Below are 17,179 nucleotides of genomic sequence, written 5' to 3'. Positions count from 1 at the left end.
GGCAGCCAGCGGCGAGAGAAGCCTGATCATCTCACACATCAGGGACAGAAAAGCAATTTTGTTCGTATTTCACAGTGATGGCGGCGTAGTGCTAAAGAAAAGAGAGTTTAATTGAAACTTTTTCCATGGTTGAAAGTTGTAATAAGGACCGTAGAAAAGATTGGCAGTGGAAAGATTATTCGCGACGGTTTGTTGTTAGGTCGGAGTATCCGAAAAACGGGGGTTGGGTTTTGTAGTTTTTTTTTTTTTTGATTCTCCGGAAGAGTTTCCCTCAAGAGATATCACACACTTGGATTGTCGGAGGAGGAAAACGGCGAGAAGGGGAAGAATTTCGGATTTTCTATTTCCCGTTAGAAATTGGATGATGGCAGCCGGAAAGGGCAGAATTTAAACTTTGAAATTGAAATTTGCATTCACAGAATTTGGTCAAAAAACGACGAAGAAATCTTTTTTCTGTACGCACACAATCAGCGGCCAGCAGAAAAAATCGTCCGAAAGCAAAGAAAGAAAACGAAGACGACGACGACGAAAAGAGGAGGGGACTGCTGCAATTGCAATTTTCTTGGCCAATTTTTTTGTATATTGAGCTGAATCCAGCTCGTCTTAAGCTTCAAAATCCAGTCGGATGCATTACCTGCCACAATCGGAAGTATTTGATTCAAGTGGCACTTCGTTATCGCAACCGGAGTATCCGGAACGGCGGCCAATTCCGGGCGCTCGTTTGAATCTTCAGAACCAGTTCCACTGGACTCTATTTGGCCTACAAACTCCAAGGAAAGGGCAGTGCATTAAATGGTAATGCATGCCAGGAAACCGCAACGTTTATTAAACGATGGGTAAAGATCCATTTTTTCCTCTGATTTTTCTTCCGGATCTCGGTAGAAGGTCCGCTTTTCGATTTGACCATAAGCAGTACTTGATGCTAGCGAAAATTAAATTGGTTGTAATAATCAAACTTGTTTTCAATTCTAGCATCATAGAATTGCCTAGCTGTTGATCGATCTCTTTCACTACTAATCAAAAACTAATTTAAAAATAAATATCTAATTTTATTTTTCTTTTGTTTCTTTTTTCTCATCCAGGTACCACCAGTCCCATCAGTATCAGGTAATTATAAATGTGAAAACAAAAATTTTGCATCCGAGGTCATATCAATCGATTTTTCCCTCACTGAAGGTATTTAACTGATTGGGCTCGCAAAGATAGAATGAAACAATCTTAACTTCCCTATGATTCTATTTTGGTTCTTTTTTCGACAAACCAGGAAAAATCATTGACCACCGACAGAATTTCGATTGTAGGAATTCGTTTACGCCTAAAGTTGTTATCACGACGAAAATTTCTAAACCCCGTCTCGGTTGCTCTCATTTGGCATGGATTTTTTTTTTGCCGACATCTTTTTACGCTAAATAACTCTCCCCTTTTTTTCGCTTCTCCCTCCAGCAGCCTCTGCTGCCCTATTGCATTCACACCCCCGCGCGCCCACGCCTTCTCTACTATATCTGGCGTTTCGCGTTGCTGATTTCTAGTTGACTAAAAAAAACTCACCATTAATCATTGTAATTTTGTGTGAGATATGATATTGGTTTTGTTATTTGAAAATGTAAACAAACCTCTTCTAAGTTTAGGCAACCGGAAGTAAAAATTAGGCATTCTCATCAAAATATTTTTTTCAAGGGCACGCAGTTTTGAAAACGAATTCAAAATATTGTTTATAAATTAGATTCTTTATCCTTGTTCTGTATTTGCAAGGAAAATGCATGTAAACTTGATCATTTTTATTTCCTCCTTATTAATATAAATTTTTTCTCGAAAGTTTGCAGTTTTATCTCTAGGTAAAATATCATTATTAGTGTTTTCAGAATGAATCTTTAGTAAACAATTCTCTAATAAAGCTATTACAAAATCTAAGTGGGTATTCCATCATTAATGTTCAAATATTTGCATACATTGATTGCACTACTGATTATGAATTGATTAGTAATAACTAACTTAACCCTGTAAATTTAGTAAAAAGAACAAATTATAAAGAAAATCTTACTTTACCGACTTTCTTCCGACCGCCGTCTTATGACGCCAGGCGTTTTGGATTCGAACTTTAATTAGGTATTGGCTATACATTTAGATTTCAAACCCTGTTATCAACATTTATGTTTGGTTTTCTTTTTTTTTTTCTTTTATATACAAATGGTTTTATTAAGGCATTTTACTTATGAAGTTTTTATGTGCCGGGAGTATTTTTCCTAACTTTGGGTTAGTAAGAGGGGGGCCGTAATCGTCGCGGCTACTCAACTGTTATTTCATATCTTAATATAGGAAAGAGAAGGGGATTAACTGGGGTCACTTCCAAGAACAGTTTCCGTTAGGGTCCGGTGATGGCTTCCTGTAGCTGTGGTTTCGATAGCTACCTCAGGGTTTCGACTTCCTGGCCAGCCTTCTTTGTGGTGCTGTAGGACCTGTCGGATGAAAGTTTGCTCTAATAATTAGACGAAACGAGCATTAGATAGAGTATAGACAGAGGGGAAGAGGACTAAACGACCAAGTCAGACAGTTTGAGATATTTGTAGATGGGGTACAAATATTCTAAATCTAAGTTTGCCAAGATGTCTCGAATTGGAACACCAGGTAGTTTACGTCGGGCCCTAAGGGTTTCCAGTAGCCAAGCCCTCGATCGATCAAACCGTTCACACGTCCACACAACATGATCAATGTCGTGGTAGCCATCCCCACAAACACAAACATTGCTTGTAACTAGTTGTATACGAAACAAATGCGCGTCAAGCCGGCAGTGATTTGACATGAGCCGAGAAACCACGCGAATGAAATCGCGACTCATGTTAAAATGCTTAAACCATGCCTTCGTCGGAACCTTAGGGATAATCGTATGGAGCCAACGTCCCTTTGAGCCATTATCCCAGCTAGACTGCCAAGCATTAATCGCTAAAGTGCGAGGTATTGAAAAATATTCTTTGTAAGTTATTATCCTCTCAAAGATTTCACCTTGTAACGCACCCACCTTAGCCAATGAGTCCGCATTCTCATTGCCTTGAATAAGACAATGAGACGGGATCCAAGCAAAGGTAATCCTGTACGAATTTTCGATCAAAGCGCCCAATATCCCTGAAATTTCCAGCAAAAAATGGGAAGAGCGCTTCATCAGTTTCATCGATCGAATCGCCTCAACGGAGCTGAGACTATCCGAATAAATGAAATAGTGGTCTATGGTCAGTGTGCGAATGTGTTCCAAGGTACAATAAATTGCGGCTAGTTCGGCAACGTAAACGGAGCATGGCTCTCGAAGCTTGACCGAAGCTTCAAAGCGCTCATTGTACACTGCGAAACCAGTCGCGCCGTCGATTCTAGGACCATCAGTAAAGAACATTTTTGTAGGATCAATTTCACGTACTTTTGATGCAAAGATTGAAGGAATGACGTTGGGTCGGACGTGATCTGGAATTCCACGGATGTCATCGGTCATGGACAGATCGAATTTTATTAAGGAACTGCTAATCGGGTAAAAGTGACTCATGTCCGAATTTAATAAAGAAGGGTTTATTTCTAATTGACTAAAAGTATTATAATCGTTTACATATTTTACTTGCGAATTTAAATTCATAAGCCTTTCCAAATTTTCTATCACCAAAGGATTCATAGTTACACTTCGAATTAGGAAACGTAGCGATAGATCGAAGAACCGATTTTTCAACGGCATTATTCCCGCCAGTACTTCGAGACACATCGTATGTGTTGATTGCATACAACCCATGGCAATACGCAAACAACGATACTGTATTCGTTCAAGTTTAATCAAGTGGGTTTGCGCGGCGGACCCAAAGCAAAAGCTTCCGTATTCTATGACCGACAGTATCGTTGTTTGGTATAACCTGATGAGGTCCTGTGGATGAGCACCCCACCAGGTTCCAGTAATCGTTCGAAGAAAATTGATTCTCTTTTGGCATTTTTGAGTCAAGTACCTAATATGTTTACCCCAGAGGCATTTAGAGTCGAACCAGACACCCAAATATTTAAAACTAAGAGATTGAGTTAGAGTTCTGCCCATCATAAGGAGCTCTATTTGAGGAGGGGAATGCTTCCTTGAAAAAACTACTAACTCGGTTTTACTAGGCGAAAACTCGATGCCTAGATTCCTGGCCCAATGTGATAAATTATTTAGAGTTTCTCATAACGGAGGTTTAATTTGAGTGCCTTTTTTACCTGTGATATGACCAACACAGTCATCCGCAAGCTGTCTTAGCGTACAATTTTGTGCCATACAAGCATCGATTTCTCGGACATAAAAGTTGTATAGCAGGGGGCTTAAACATGAGCCTTGGGGTAGACCCATGTAACTAATTCGTTCAACGTTGGTTTCTCCATGACTAAAGAGCATGATTTTTTCAGACAACAGGTTATTAAGAAAATTATTCAATATTGGTGAAAGTCCGCAAGAGTTAAGATTACTAGATAGTACTTCTATGGACACCGAATCGAATGCCCCTTTGATGTCCAGAAATACTGCCCCCATCTGCTCTTTTTGGGCAAACGCCAATTGAATGTCTGATGAAAGTAATGCTAGACAGTCGTTCGTACCCTTGCCTCTACGGAATCCACAACAGATTGTTTGATTCAACCCATTTATCCAACCGAAAGAGAATCATTTTTTCGAGCAATTTCCGGAGACACGAGAGCATTGCAATCGGCCTATACGAGTTGTAATCAGAAACTGGTTTTCCCGGTTTTTGGATGGCGATGACTTTCACTTGTCTCCAGTCATGCGGAACAATGTTCATCTCTAAACATTTATTGAATAAATTCAACAAGCGTTTCTTAGCGGTATCTGGCAGATTCTTCAACAAGTTGAATTTGATTCTGTCCAGACCGGGAGCAGAATTGTTACAAGACCAGAGCGCAAGTGAGAGTTCGACCATCGAGAATTGATCCTCCGTTTCGGAACTATTCTCTGTATTCCGATATATTTTCTGTGTTGGTACTGCGTCCGGACAGACCTTTTTCGCGAACTGTGTCAGCCATCGACTCGAGCTTTCCTCACTTTCGTTCGAAGGTGTGTGATTTCGCATGTTTCGTGCTGTTTTCCAAAGCGTGCGCAGAGACGTTTCTCGAGATAACCCATCCACGAATCGCCGCCAGTACCCGCGTTTCTTGCCCCTGATCAAGTTCTTGAACTTGCGTTCTAAGGCCAAGTAACGTTGGAATTTTTCTGGCAATCCGGTTCTGCGAAACTCAACAAACGCCTTGCACTTTTCTCCTCGCGCACGTGAGCAGTCTCCATCCCACCACGGAGTGGGAGGCCGTTTCTGTATCGTCGAATTGTCATTCCGTCTGATCTGTGCCCCGATTGCACAGTCCACAATTGTCCCGGAAATGAAACTATACTCTGCCTCCGGAGGCAGTTCGTCCGTTGACTCGATGGCATCAATGACACCCGATGCGTACTTTTTCCAATCTATATTCTTTGTGAGGTCATAAGGAATATTGATCTCTTCGGATGGACTACGACCACTGGTGATAGAAATATTGATAGGCAAATGATCGCTTCCCTGAGGGTCTTGGATTACCTTCCACGTACAATCCAAGCTCAGAGAGGAAAAAGCTAAAGAAAGGTCTAAAATACTATGCTGTGATTGGGATCCATTAATTCGAGTCACTTCCCCATTGTTTAAGACAGTCATGTTGAAGTCGTCGCACAGCTCATAAATAATGTTAGCACGATCATCATCACGTGAGCTACCCCAGCCCACGCCATGGGAGTTGAAGTCTCCCAGAACTAGCCGGGGTTCTGGGAGAAGTGAAATAATATTCGCCAATTGGTTCCGGCTCACGCTTGAATTTGGCGGAATATATACCGAGGCTAGGCAAAGGTCTTGGCCTTTAATTCTAGCTTGGCAACTGACGACTTCAATACCTGGAGATGGTTGTAGTGGAATACGATAGAAAGAGTAGCATTTCTTGATCCCCAAAAGAACACCACCCCCTCTTTGCCCATCTCGATCCAGGCGAATAATATTGTGGCTATGGAAGTTGAAATCAATGTTAGGTGAGAGCCAAGTTTCACATAACGCGAACACATCACAATTCAAATTGTGTACCAATACTTTAAAGGAGTCTAGTTTTGGTAAAATACTTCTGCAGTTCCATTGCAATACAGAAACAATTTCTCTTACCTCAGTGGACGAGTTATTCATCAAAAGAAATTGCTTCTGCGATGAGGGTCATAGTGAGAGCTTTCTTTTTCAAGACTTCTCTTAAAAGAGGTACAAACATATTAATCATAGTCCTCCAGCCTGCTGGTACACTGAAAAAGTCCAGGATGAACGCAACAATTTCCGAAAATTTCATCTTACCATCATCCGAAAAGCTGGGCAAACTGTTCGACGATGGATCAGGTGCAGTTTCTCTGGGAATTGTTGCATTCCTGTTAGCTACTGATGGTCCTGAATTCTGAAGGGAAGTCTGGGGTTTTGACTTACCAGAAAGTGGAGGGAAGTCCTTCGAGGACGGATTAAAACCCGGAGGGCTCTGAATAGGAGGGTTAGAATAACTATTTCCACTTTGAGGATTTTTGGATTTATTAACTTTGTTGACAGCTGAACGGGGTTGTGTGTTAGTTGTGCGTTTCCTTTTTGGAGCCTGTGAAACATTTTTTTTAACAAATGGCCCAGCTGATGTTCCTTCACATGGATCCTCCCCTTCGGATTCATACTCACTTAGAAGGCCAAACTGGTTCTCTGAGACGATTGGCAAAGACTTCATCAGCATGTCTCTATATGATTTTTTAGAGCGGGTTTTTAAAGAAGTCTTGATTTTTTTCCCGGCGCGATATGTACTTCGGACACGCCGAGAGAGCATGAGATTCCTCGCCTGTGCAATACAAACACTTGCTTACTGCTTGTACTTCACACGAAGCTTCCGCATGCTTCTCCCCGCACTTAGAGCAGCGTGCCTGATTGCAACAGTAGGCGGCCGTATGATCCAACTGCTTGCAATTCTGGCAGAACATGACCGAAGGCACATAAAGTCTCACAGGTAGACGAACCTTCCCGATCGCAACGAAATCAGGAAGTGCAGTGCCGGAAAAGGTAACACGATAGGAGTTCGACAGGGAAAATGTTCGTTCTTCCCCCTCGCCTGATGCTGATTTCAACTGACGCGCGTCCAGCACCTTGACCATGGGAAGACCAGGGTCTTTGAATCGGCCAACCCCGGAATTCACAAGATCATCGACGGTCAAACCCTCTTCGGTTACCACTCCGTCGATTTCCACGTCACGAGCGGGAACGTATACGCGGTATTCGATCGTAAACTTCGGGTCACAAGCAATGGCATTTGCTTCCTTCAGGCTACCAACAACAATGCGCATCTTGTGCGGTCTCATCGGCTGGTAGCTGATTACGAAAGGGTAAGAACGATCAAGGTCCCGGGCGATTGAAATCACATTGGGTGATTTCCCATTCATTTTGGACCGGATGTAAACTACCCAAGGTCCCGTCGATTCAGGTTGGTAAACCCGACGGCGAGGGGGAGGTTTGGGTAGCTCGTTAGTTTCTTGAGCAGAGGTTGATGATGATTCACCATTACCAAATACAAAGGGAGTTGAGGAGAAGAGCAGATTACAGGACAACGGTAAAGGGGAAGAGGTGTCTTCCGTGTCCGAAAGATACATGGGGTGTTCTTCGATAAATTCCTCGGAAAGTATTTCCTCGGAATCATGATCCTCTAGAGAGGGAGGATCTTTACCCGCCTCGCCGTCGTCATCCATTAGTCGGCGTTTTTCGAGCTAATGGGCTTAGAGCGGAGATAAAAAAAACCTAAAATATAACAATTTACAAAAAAAAATCAAAAAAAGTAAATAGTAGTAAAAAGGAAAAATATGTATATAATAAAGTAATAATAACAACAATAGTAGAAAACGAAGAAAAAAACCAAAAGAAAAAGAAAAAAAAACCAAAAGAATATTTTTTTGGGAAAAAATAACCAAACTTGGTTAATTGGGTACCCCCTACTCTAGGGTACACCCTATACCACCTGGCTGGCGACTATCTATTCACCGGCAGATTCTATTGTCTTCTGCTCTGGATATCGTGATGATGCGGAAACTAGATGAACTGGCACTATTGTTCTGCAGGTACTTTTGCTTCCCGGTAACGGCAAATAAGTCCGGATAATTGGGGAAACAAAATGCACTTTCGGAACACACTCTTGGTTAGATAAGAACCAAGAAAAAACACCCGTTCTAACACTTTTGTTTTTGTGAACCACTAGCGAGGGAAAAGCACGTCCGCTTCAGTTTGGTTTTCTATTTAATATGATTTTTTTCTGTTGATTTTATTCCACCTCGAATATCATATTACCTAGTTCCACGTACGAACTTTTCTCATAGTATTTCTATTTAGCTTTAGGCCCCTGTTTTGTTTTGAAGGTATTCTGATTTTTTTTTTTCAATTGGGGTTTGGGTTGGGTTTTTAATTTTCTATTTTTAAACCTGCTTTCTTACACCTACTTATTTCTTTCTAATTTAAAGCAAACACATTGCCCGTCATTCGGGTTTATACTCGAAAAAAAGTAACGGGTCCTTTAATTTGAGGGTAAAAATTATCACAAGAATTGCGATTTTTTATGAACAAACCGAAAATTGGAGCCATGTTTATCTGGAAAAAGATTTAAGGTATTTTTTTTTCATCAATTCTATTAGTTTTGATTGTAAGAAATTCTTGACACCTTTATAACATGTATCGATTCTTTCCCAGTAAGAATACCGAGGAACGTGTTATTGAAATGTGTCTATAATTAAAATAGTTCATCAATTGTCGTAGTTTTTTTTAACCAAAATTGGTCCTGAATGAGTTTATTTTTGTTGTATTCTTCGATAAGTAAAACAAGGAAAATAATGAATAAATTATTTATTACGTCTTGTTTCTATCGTGGTCAGAATACGACTGATGAAAATTTTCTAGTTTGTTACTGCATAGCCATGACAGCAAGTCATGGCTATCTCGACTATTCCTTGATATCTCCCCCTTTAAGAAAGATCGTATAGTGCATCAGCCAACTGGAAAGCCTACGATTTTGGACTAAACGGTCAGGAGACTGGGAATGGATAGTGGCAGGAGGCTGGATGAAACTATCATCAAGGCGTTGCTTCGTGCTCATTTCAGTTGGGCTCGGAATCTGCGGCTTGGTAAGATCCAGAGTTTTTCGAACCGGTCTTTTCAGGAAAAGTTCGGCAGGTGTCTTTCCTTCGGGAGCGTTTTAATTCGGTGTTGAACGATACGTGGACAACAGAGTTTGAAGATGCTGGAAAGTTTCCCTGCTTTCCCCCTTGACGAGCTTCTTAAGTTCCCTTTTCAGTGCGTGCTCATGAACTGGGAACTGTTTCCTGTTACCAGGGTACGTGGATGTCCTTACCTTGCGAAGGTTTCTTGAAGGATCTCAAGTGTTGCGGTGGTTGTCGTACTGCGGGTACGGAAAACTTCGGTCCACTTGGAATAGGCGACAACGATAGCTATAGCTATAGCTATAGGTAGTAGTAGCCATCCACAGGACTAGAGTAGTGCACATGGGTGCACTCCCATGGCTTCGTTGGAATCGGCCATGACTCCAGATTGGTTTTCCTCGGAGATTTTGCGGCGAAGAAACTGCAATGTCGAATATTGGATTTCTGCTGCACGGACTGGATCAGTGTGTTGAATGGAACCGACCAGAGATTGAACTGATCAATCGTATCGAGGTCGAAGACTTTGAGATCCGGGTTGGTTGAAATGAAAACTCGGCCTTGCTTGGTGGTACCATGGACGGTGATGTTTGCAAGGAATTCACCGATGATAACAATCTCGTCTCCTGATGCGCTGACAGCTACAACTTCCGGCTCTTGAATTGCTGGTTGACCAATTGTTTTCCAGACCTGTTCGGAGATGATTGTAATGTCCGACGCACTGTCTAGTTGTAACTGGACTGGGAAGTTCTTGAGATCCACTTTGATGTATTTTCGTTTAGTGGGGAGTGGTCCAATCGATTAACCAAAGTGCCATTGGATTTGACGGTGTCCTTGGGCTTTGGTTGGTCGACCGGCTTGAATGGTTTCTGCTCAGCAGAGGAACAATAACCATCTTTGTCAATGAGGTACACTTTTACTAAGGTGGCGCAAAGGAACGCACACTATTGCACGTCGGAGAGAAAAAAGAAAAATAAACATAAACAAGCCCTGCGTCACGACGCGTCGTTGTCAGGGAGCTTCATTTAACCTAGGCAAAATGCGTCGCAAAAATGGTCGGTAGTGACGTCACTTCTGTCATGGTAACTATGCTTACGAAGAAAAAACTTTACTTCTACTTTTGCAACGTTTCTTTCTCATCACCTCTCTTTCCACCACATTGCATCTTTGTGTCCCTTCTTCTTGCACTTGCTGCAATAACGATGTTGATAAGGGCAATCCCTGACGTAATGTTGGTCTCCACACAACCAGCAGGGTGTTTTCGGGACCTTCTTGCTAGAAGGCTTCGAATGATGAGTGATGCTGTTGACGTACTTGTCGTTTCTCCCTTCTCGATCATTTTTGTGTCTTGTTTGACGTTGATGATCCGATTGCACTCCTCCACTAGGTTTTCTAGCGTCAGAATGGTTCCATCACCGGCGGTTGCGGACTCTCTACTTCAAGCTTGCCAATCAATCGTATCCGGATGTCTGCATCGCGTGGTGACTGGAGACCACAGACGAACCGGAGCGTCTTGAATTGATCGTTGAAGAGCTTTGTCAACTGGAACGCTTCACAGTGTTTGTTGATGGAGGCTGCGTAGGTGGAAAAATCATCAGCATCGTTCTTCACGTACTGAAGACAGTTTCACGTACTGAAGACAGACTTCCGAAAAGTTTCTTCAATTTCGTGACGGTTTCTTCGAAACGGAATTCTCGGGGGTACTTTGGCAGAATACTGTTCACGTAGCGTTAGTGGAACTGCGTGCCAATCTGACGGAGAAGCAACCTCACCTTTGCGTTGTCGTCCAACTGCCTGCCGTCTTCCTTGAAAACATCGCGCGTACCAGGATTCAAAAAATATTCCGCCTTCAGGACCGTACCGGAACTCGTAGATACCAGTTGCGAGGGACTCGATAATTCGCTCACTGCCAGCCGGATTGGCGTTCGTCCGTTGGAGATCTGCAATCTGCCGCTGCTGGTTTTTGATAAGTTCGTTGAAGCTGGATAATCGCGTCTCGAAAAGCCTTGTCGGTCATCTTGAATCGGTTGTTGCTTGAAGGTTTCAGGAATAGGAGTTGGGTTGCTTTCGGAGGTTCTTGAAATTCCTCGTCGCCAAAAGAATGTTGTATTCTTTTATAAGTAAAACAAGTAAAATAATTAATAAAGTATTTATTACGTCTTGTTTCTATCGTGGTCAGATACCTACTTAACCTACCTTACCTACTTGCCTATTGCTGAAGGCAATGGATTAAACCTTCTATGGGTACCCGGACATAAGGGAATTTTTGGAAACGAATGCGCCGACGAACTCGCTAGAGCTGGGTCGGAAGAGGAATTTTACGGACCAGAGCCGGCTGTCCCAATATCACCATGTTGGTTCAGAAACCAAATTCAAACTTGGTCCTCTAACCAGCATGAACGATACTGGGAAGAGTTGGACACTTGTCGTCAAACTAAATTATTTTTAGAAAAACCATCTCCAATCATATCGAGTTACTTATTAACTTTAAATAAATCTCATTGCAGCATCTTGATCAGAGCACTCTCCGGTCATTGTAAACTCAACTATCACATGCACAACATTCAGCGTGCTGAATCTCCAGTATGTGGTAGTTGTGAATCAGATGTGGAAGATCCCTTCCATCTTATATGTAACTGCCCCTCATTTGCCAGACTACGTTTTCGTACTCTGGGATCTTACGCTTTAAGCGAATCTGAGTTTAAGAAATTAAACTTGAAAAACATTCTATCATTCCTTACCGAATGTAGAAAAGAGCTTTAATGCTAATAATCCCTAGTGGAAAGGCTTTATGCCATCTTAAATAGATTGAATTTATTTCTTCCTTTTATAGGTTTTTCAGGTTTCTCAGGTAAATGATGAAATCTTGGATAAAAAAAAAAGGCTAGGCACAATTTTCCCGTATGTTTGGATAACGTGCCGCTATTAAGCCTACCCCCATTCTGATACCTGATACCTGATCGTGGTCAGATACCTACTTAACCTACCTCATGATCCCGCGCCGATCTTCCGGTGCATAGGGCCGTGGTAAAAGACCTCCACTGTTGACGATCGGAGCCAGCGTCTTCACCTGGTCCCAGTCAAAATTCTCGTCGACAGTTCGGATTTCAGCGGCTAGGCTTCGCCGCCACGAGTTTCTGGGTCTGCCTCTTCGATGTCCTTCTGGATTCCAGTCTAGCGCCTCTCTGCAAATCTCGTTTTCATCTTTTCGCAGCGTGTGCCCAATCCATCTCAACTTACGTTCCCGAATCTCGATTTCTAGCGGCCTTTGATGACACCGGCGATGTAGTTCCTCATTCGAGATCCAGTTGCCAGGCCACCAAGCGCGGATGATATTCCGCAGGCAGCTGTTTACAAATACTTGCAGTTTTCGCGTCGTTACCGCATATGTGCACCAAGTTTCACACCCATACAACAATACGGATTTGACGTTTGAGTTGAAGATTAGGATTTTTGTTCGTAGAGAGATCTGGCGTGACCGCCAGATGTTTCGGAGACTCGCAAACGCAAATCGGGCCTTTCTGATCCGGGTTTCGATGTCTTTCCTGGTACCACCATCAGGCGATCTTGCTACCAAGATACTGGAAGCACTCCACTTTCTTAACTTGTTGCCCAGCTACCATGAAACTGGAGGGATTTGCTGTGTTGATCTCCATCGACTTGGTTTTTCCGACATTGACTTTGAGACCTGCTGCCTTGGAACTTTCGGTGAGGTCGTCGAGTTTGCTCTGCATATCCGGTTGTGTTTGAGCGAGCTATACAATATCGTCACCCAGGTCAAGGTCGTTCAGTTGCTCCATTGTTAAAGGATTCCACGGCAACCCTCGGTTCGGTGCACAGTCGATCGATCCAATCAGAATCTCATCCATTACGATTAGAAAAAGTAGCGGTGATAGAAAACATCCTTGTCTCACTCCAGCAGTTACCGGGATTGGTTCGGACAAGACACCGTCGTGCAAGACCTTGCACGAAAATGCCTCGTATTGTGCTTCGATGAGATGGACTAGTTTCTCTGGGACCCCTCGTCGCCTCAGATCCGCTCAGATGTTTTCATGGTTAAGTCGGTCGAATGCTTTTTCGAAATCAACGAACACCAGCAAAAGAGAGTCCTGGAATTCGTTGATATGTTCCAGATTCGTAGCGTTGTGATGTGGTCCACACATGATCATCCGGATCGGAATCCAGCTTGTTGCCGTCGGAGTGTAGCGTCGATTTTCTCCTGGATCCTGTTCAGGATCACTTTGCAAAGTACTTTGAGGGTTGTACAGATCAACGTTATACCTAGCCAGTTACCGCAGGTCTCTGTCAGGTCTCCTTTCTTCGGGACCTTTACGAGGATACCCTGCATCCAGTCGGCCGGGAATGTTGCAGTATCCCAGATGTCAGCGAAAAGATGGTGCAACATTTGTGCTGACAGGGCAGGGTCGGCTTTCAGCATTTCAGCAGGGATGCAATCGATCCCAGGTGCTTTGTTGGATTTCATGTTTTTGACGGCCGCTTCTATTTCAGCTTGCGAGGGCGATTCCGAGTTGACGCCATTAAAACCAAGCCCACCGGACGTTGCTGTTTCGGTCGGTATTTAAGATGTTTTGATTGGTTGCGTGTTTATCTACTTACTGATTTTCGCACCCATTATCGCGATCCAGGTTGGTATTTGTGTTTGTTTATTTTCTGATAGCGACGACTGGCTGCGTTGCTACCATCTTGCTACATAAACGCATCCTGTAACAACCTACTGCTCGAATGCTATTTCTCGAATCAAGTTAGCAACTGTTGGTGCGATGATGGGTTGATAGATATATTGCTGAATGTACTCGATTCGAAGTTTAGCAACCATTGGTGGGCCTGGTCTAATGCGACTTACTGTTGACGCTTCGAGCTGCGGGTTCTGTTGGCCATCGCTATTCGTGACTCGGAAGAGTTGTTCGAAGTGCTCAGTCCATCGTTTGAGCTGATCTGTTCGATCGGTCAATAACTGACCTGCTCGGTCTTTTAGCGGCATTCTTGCATTAGTCCTTGCATCACTGAGGTGGCGAGAAATGTCATTTTTTTTTCCTTGTAGGGGAGAGCCCACTGCGACCAGTAATTGATCTATTGTGGTAATTACCCCGCCGTTAATATATGCTATCAGCCTCACCTGCACTATGGGTTGAAGTGACAGTTGATTGCAGACTAAGCATTTTATCCCAATCGGGTATAATTAAGGTTGCCAGATTGCCCGGTTTTATCCGGGTTTGCCCGGATATTTAATACTAAATTTAAGAACAGTCCGACCCGGCCCGGTTGCCCGGATATCATTGAAAAATGCCAGGATTTCGTCCGGTTTTATTCACTGTATTTGGCAAATTAAACAAAAAAAAAAACAACAAACACCTCCAAAACGGAATTTTTTGAGCAAGTATTATAAAGATTATCATGAAAGGTTTTTGGAAGCCGGTTCAAAGTCTATCGATAAATTTTGAATGAAAAAAAGCATTTTTTAAATTTTTTTTCTTGATTTTTTGTTGAGGAATTTCAGAGTTTTGACAAAGTTTGCCCGGGCATTGCCCGGATTTATGGTCGTCAATTTGAAATCGAATGCCCGGATTTTGCCAGGTTTTTGTATAAAAATTGCCTGGTTCGTCCTGCCCGGACACGTGCTGAAAAAATTCTGGCAACCTTAGGTATGATATCAAAGATGTATGATATAACCTTCTTAGGGCTGATATGCAACCATATGTCTTGTGCGCTTATTAACTTTGCCCCAAGTACACACTCTCTCCTGTTTAGGAGGGCGCAGCAGTTGCATTGAAGATGCTCTGCAGTTTCTTTTTCGAACCCACAGAACCGACAGTCATCGTTTTGAATAATGTTTATCCGTTTGATATGTTGTTTTGTTGGACAATGTCCGGTCAAGAGACCTGTGTAAGAACATAACTCGTGTTTACTTAGGTTCAACATGTTTTTGGAGAGTCGTGCGCTTGGTTCAATGAATCTTTTCGCCTGAGCTGCTCCCTCTGCTGTTCTCCATTTGGAGACAATAGTGGTGCTTTCCCAGTTCTTGAGTTCCATACTCAAGGCACTCCTCGATACTCCGCAGAAAGGTTCAGGTCAAATTAACAGGCCCTGAGATCCTTCCCTAGCTAGCTGGTCTGCTTCTTCGTTCCCTAGGATACCACAGTGGCCTGGAACCCAGAATAAAAATACTCTGTTCCGTATGGCCAGGTTTCTTAGTGCAACAATCAGGGTGGCCACCCATTCGGGAAAAACGGGAAAAGCGGGAAAAAGACGGGATTTGAAATTCAACGGGAAAAAAGCGGGAAAAAGCCGGGAATTTTTCGAAAAGTCGGGAATTTTTGGCTCAGTGTAAGTCTGTTCAATAAAGTTTAGTTGGAATAGGTCGAAACAAGTGGAAATGGATTGACAGTTGATTATCAGTCTCTTTCCAATTGACTTCGATCGATTTCTACCAGGTTGAAACGAATCCTCCTGCCGAGCTGGATCGGTTTAGATTAGTTTGAACTTGCTTCATTGAACAACGACCTGACTAGTAGAAATTGGAATAAATCGGCAATTAAGAAAGCAAAAGATTCTGGTCATGTTTCCGACAAGGATATCCTTGTATTCAGAAATAGCTGTCGTTTGTTTTACTATGGATTTTTGAATAAAATGGCTATACGCAGGGCTAGAAGTTGGTCACTATTTAGTAACTTTGTCACTTTTTTCAGGCTGGTCACTCAGAAGTTACTTTTTTTGAAATTTGGTCCCTAAAGTCACTATTTTGTATATATAATAACAACTGAGCTTATTTTTTAAACTTTTTCTACTCATTATTAAAAACATTACATGTATTATTTCACGACAAGTGGTCCAAGCAACCAAAAGTCTCGTTAAAAAGGTCGAACACAGCTTAATCAGCTTAATCAATGTGCTGAAGTTCCTTTTATTCAGCCCAAAATTTAAGTTCTTATTGAAACTTTGAAGTTCCATTACTGATTTGAACGGCCTTCTATTCAGCCCACAAGTAAACGTTTAATCAGCAAAAACAAAAAATAATTTTCCTCTCCTCTCTCATTTTGGTCATCACCAGCCCATGTGGTGCTGCCGGTTTCTCGGCATCCATCTTTATTCCTCCCATCCCCTCACTCAATTGATCATACTTAATTGCTTTGTTTTTAATTTTTTTCGATACATGTCGGCACGCACGCCAGTTCTGCTTCACAATTATTTGATTTGCTTACTCAAGCAATCAAACAACCTAATGGAAAAAAATAGTCCTGGTACCAGATTTGAACCCCATCTTCCGAGTTGATAGCCGAACACGCTGCCACGACGCCACGCCTAGATGTTGCCTTACCGGCAGCTAAAATTCGAAGTGATTATAATCTTCCTAGAATACCCTCAAGTGCAGCCAGCGGCCAGCAGCAAAGACGCATGTTGATTATGACTAAGAAACATTACGAAACGGCGTATAAATCAATCGACAAAATAATATCGGTTTTAAAGAAATGGAATTCCATGTTTATAACTGTTAAGCATAAAATTATACAAATCCTTGAGTTTATCTTGATATTTGATTAATGAATTGCTTTAACTGACTTTCAATGTGTGATAAATTCGTGGTAAGTAAATACAGTTGGACGAAATTTTTTAAAGTCAAAATATTTATTCTTTTCAAAAACAATCATTTGCGAGTTAGCTTTAAGTTGTTTTGAGTTGAAGTTTCAATATAAATTATACATTTCAACAATTTTCAAGCTCCAAAAAATGATTAATTTATTATATGCCCTTTTGTGATGTTCGTTCACATTTCATATTAATGAAATGGCGGACATGTCTCATAAAAGGTTATTTGAGGAACATTTTGGAACTTCGAGTCTATAGAAGGCTATTTGAGACCCAATTTGTAACTTTTATTCTGAATGATGCGAATTACATGTCACAAAAAAGGCTATTTGAGGAACTTCTTGG

At 42.2% G+C, this 17,179-nt stretch overlaps 1 protein-coding gene across 1 annotated transcript in view; it reads left to right on the top strand.

The window, feature by feature from the left end:
- LOC129745433 (WW domain-containing adapter protein with coiled-coil homolog) overlaps positions 1-17,179 on the top strand; it is a 30,896-nt gene continuing 13,717 nt past the window's right edge. Inside the window, exons 1-2 of the mRNA XM_055738510.1 lie at positions 1-836; positions 1,083-1,107. Coding sequence (XP_055594485.1) covers positions 793-836; positions 1,083-1,107 — 69 coding nt within the window. The 5' untranslated portion in view covers positions 1-792. The remainder of the gene's footprint in view (positions 837-1,082; positions 1,108-17,179) is intronic.

This window comes from Uranotaenia lowii, chromosome 2, assembly GCF_029784155.1.
Source record: "Uranotaenia lowii strain MFRU-FL chromosome 2, ASM2978415v1, whole genome shotgun sequence".
Classification (NCBI taxonomy): Eukaryota; Metazoa; Arthropoda; class Insecta; order Diptera; family Culicidae; genus Uranotaenia; species Uranotaenia lowii.
This window is presented reverse-complemented; position numbering and strand designations above follow the sequence as displayed.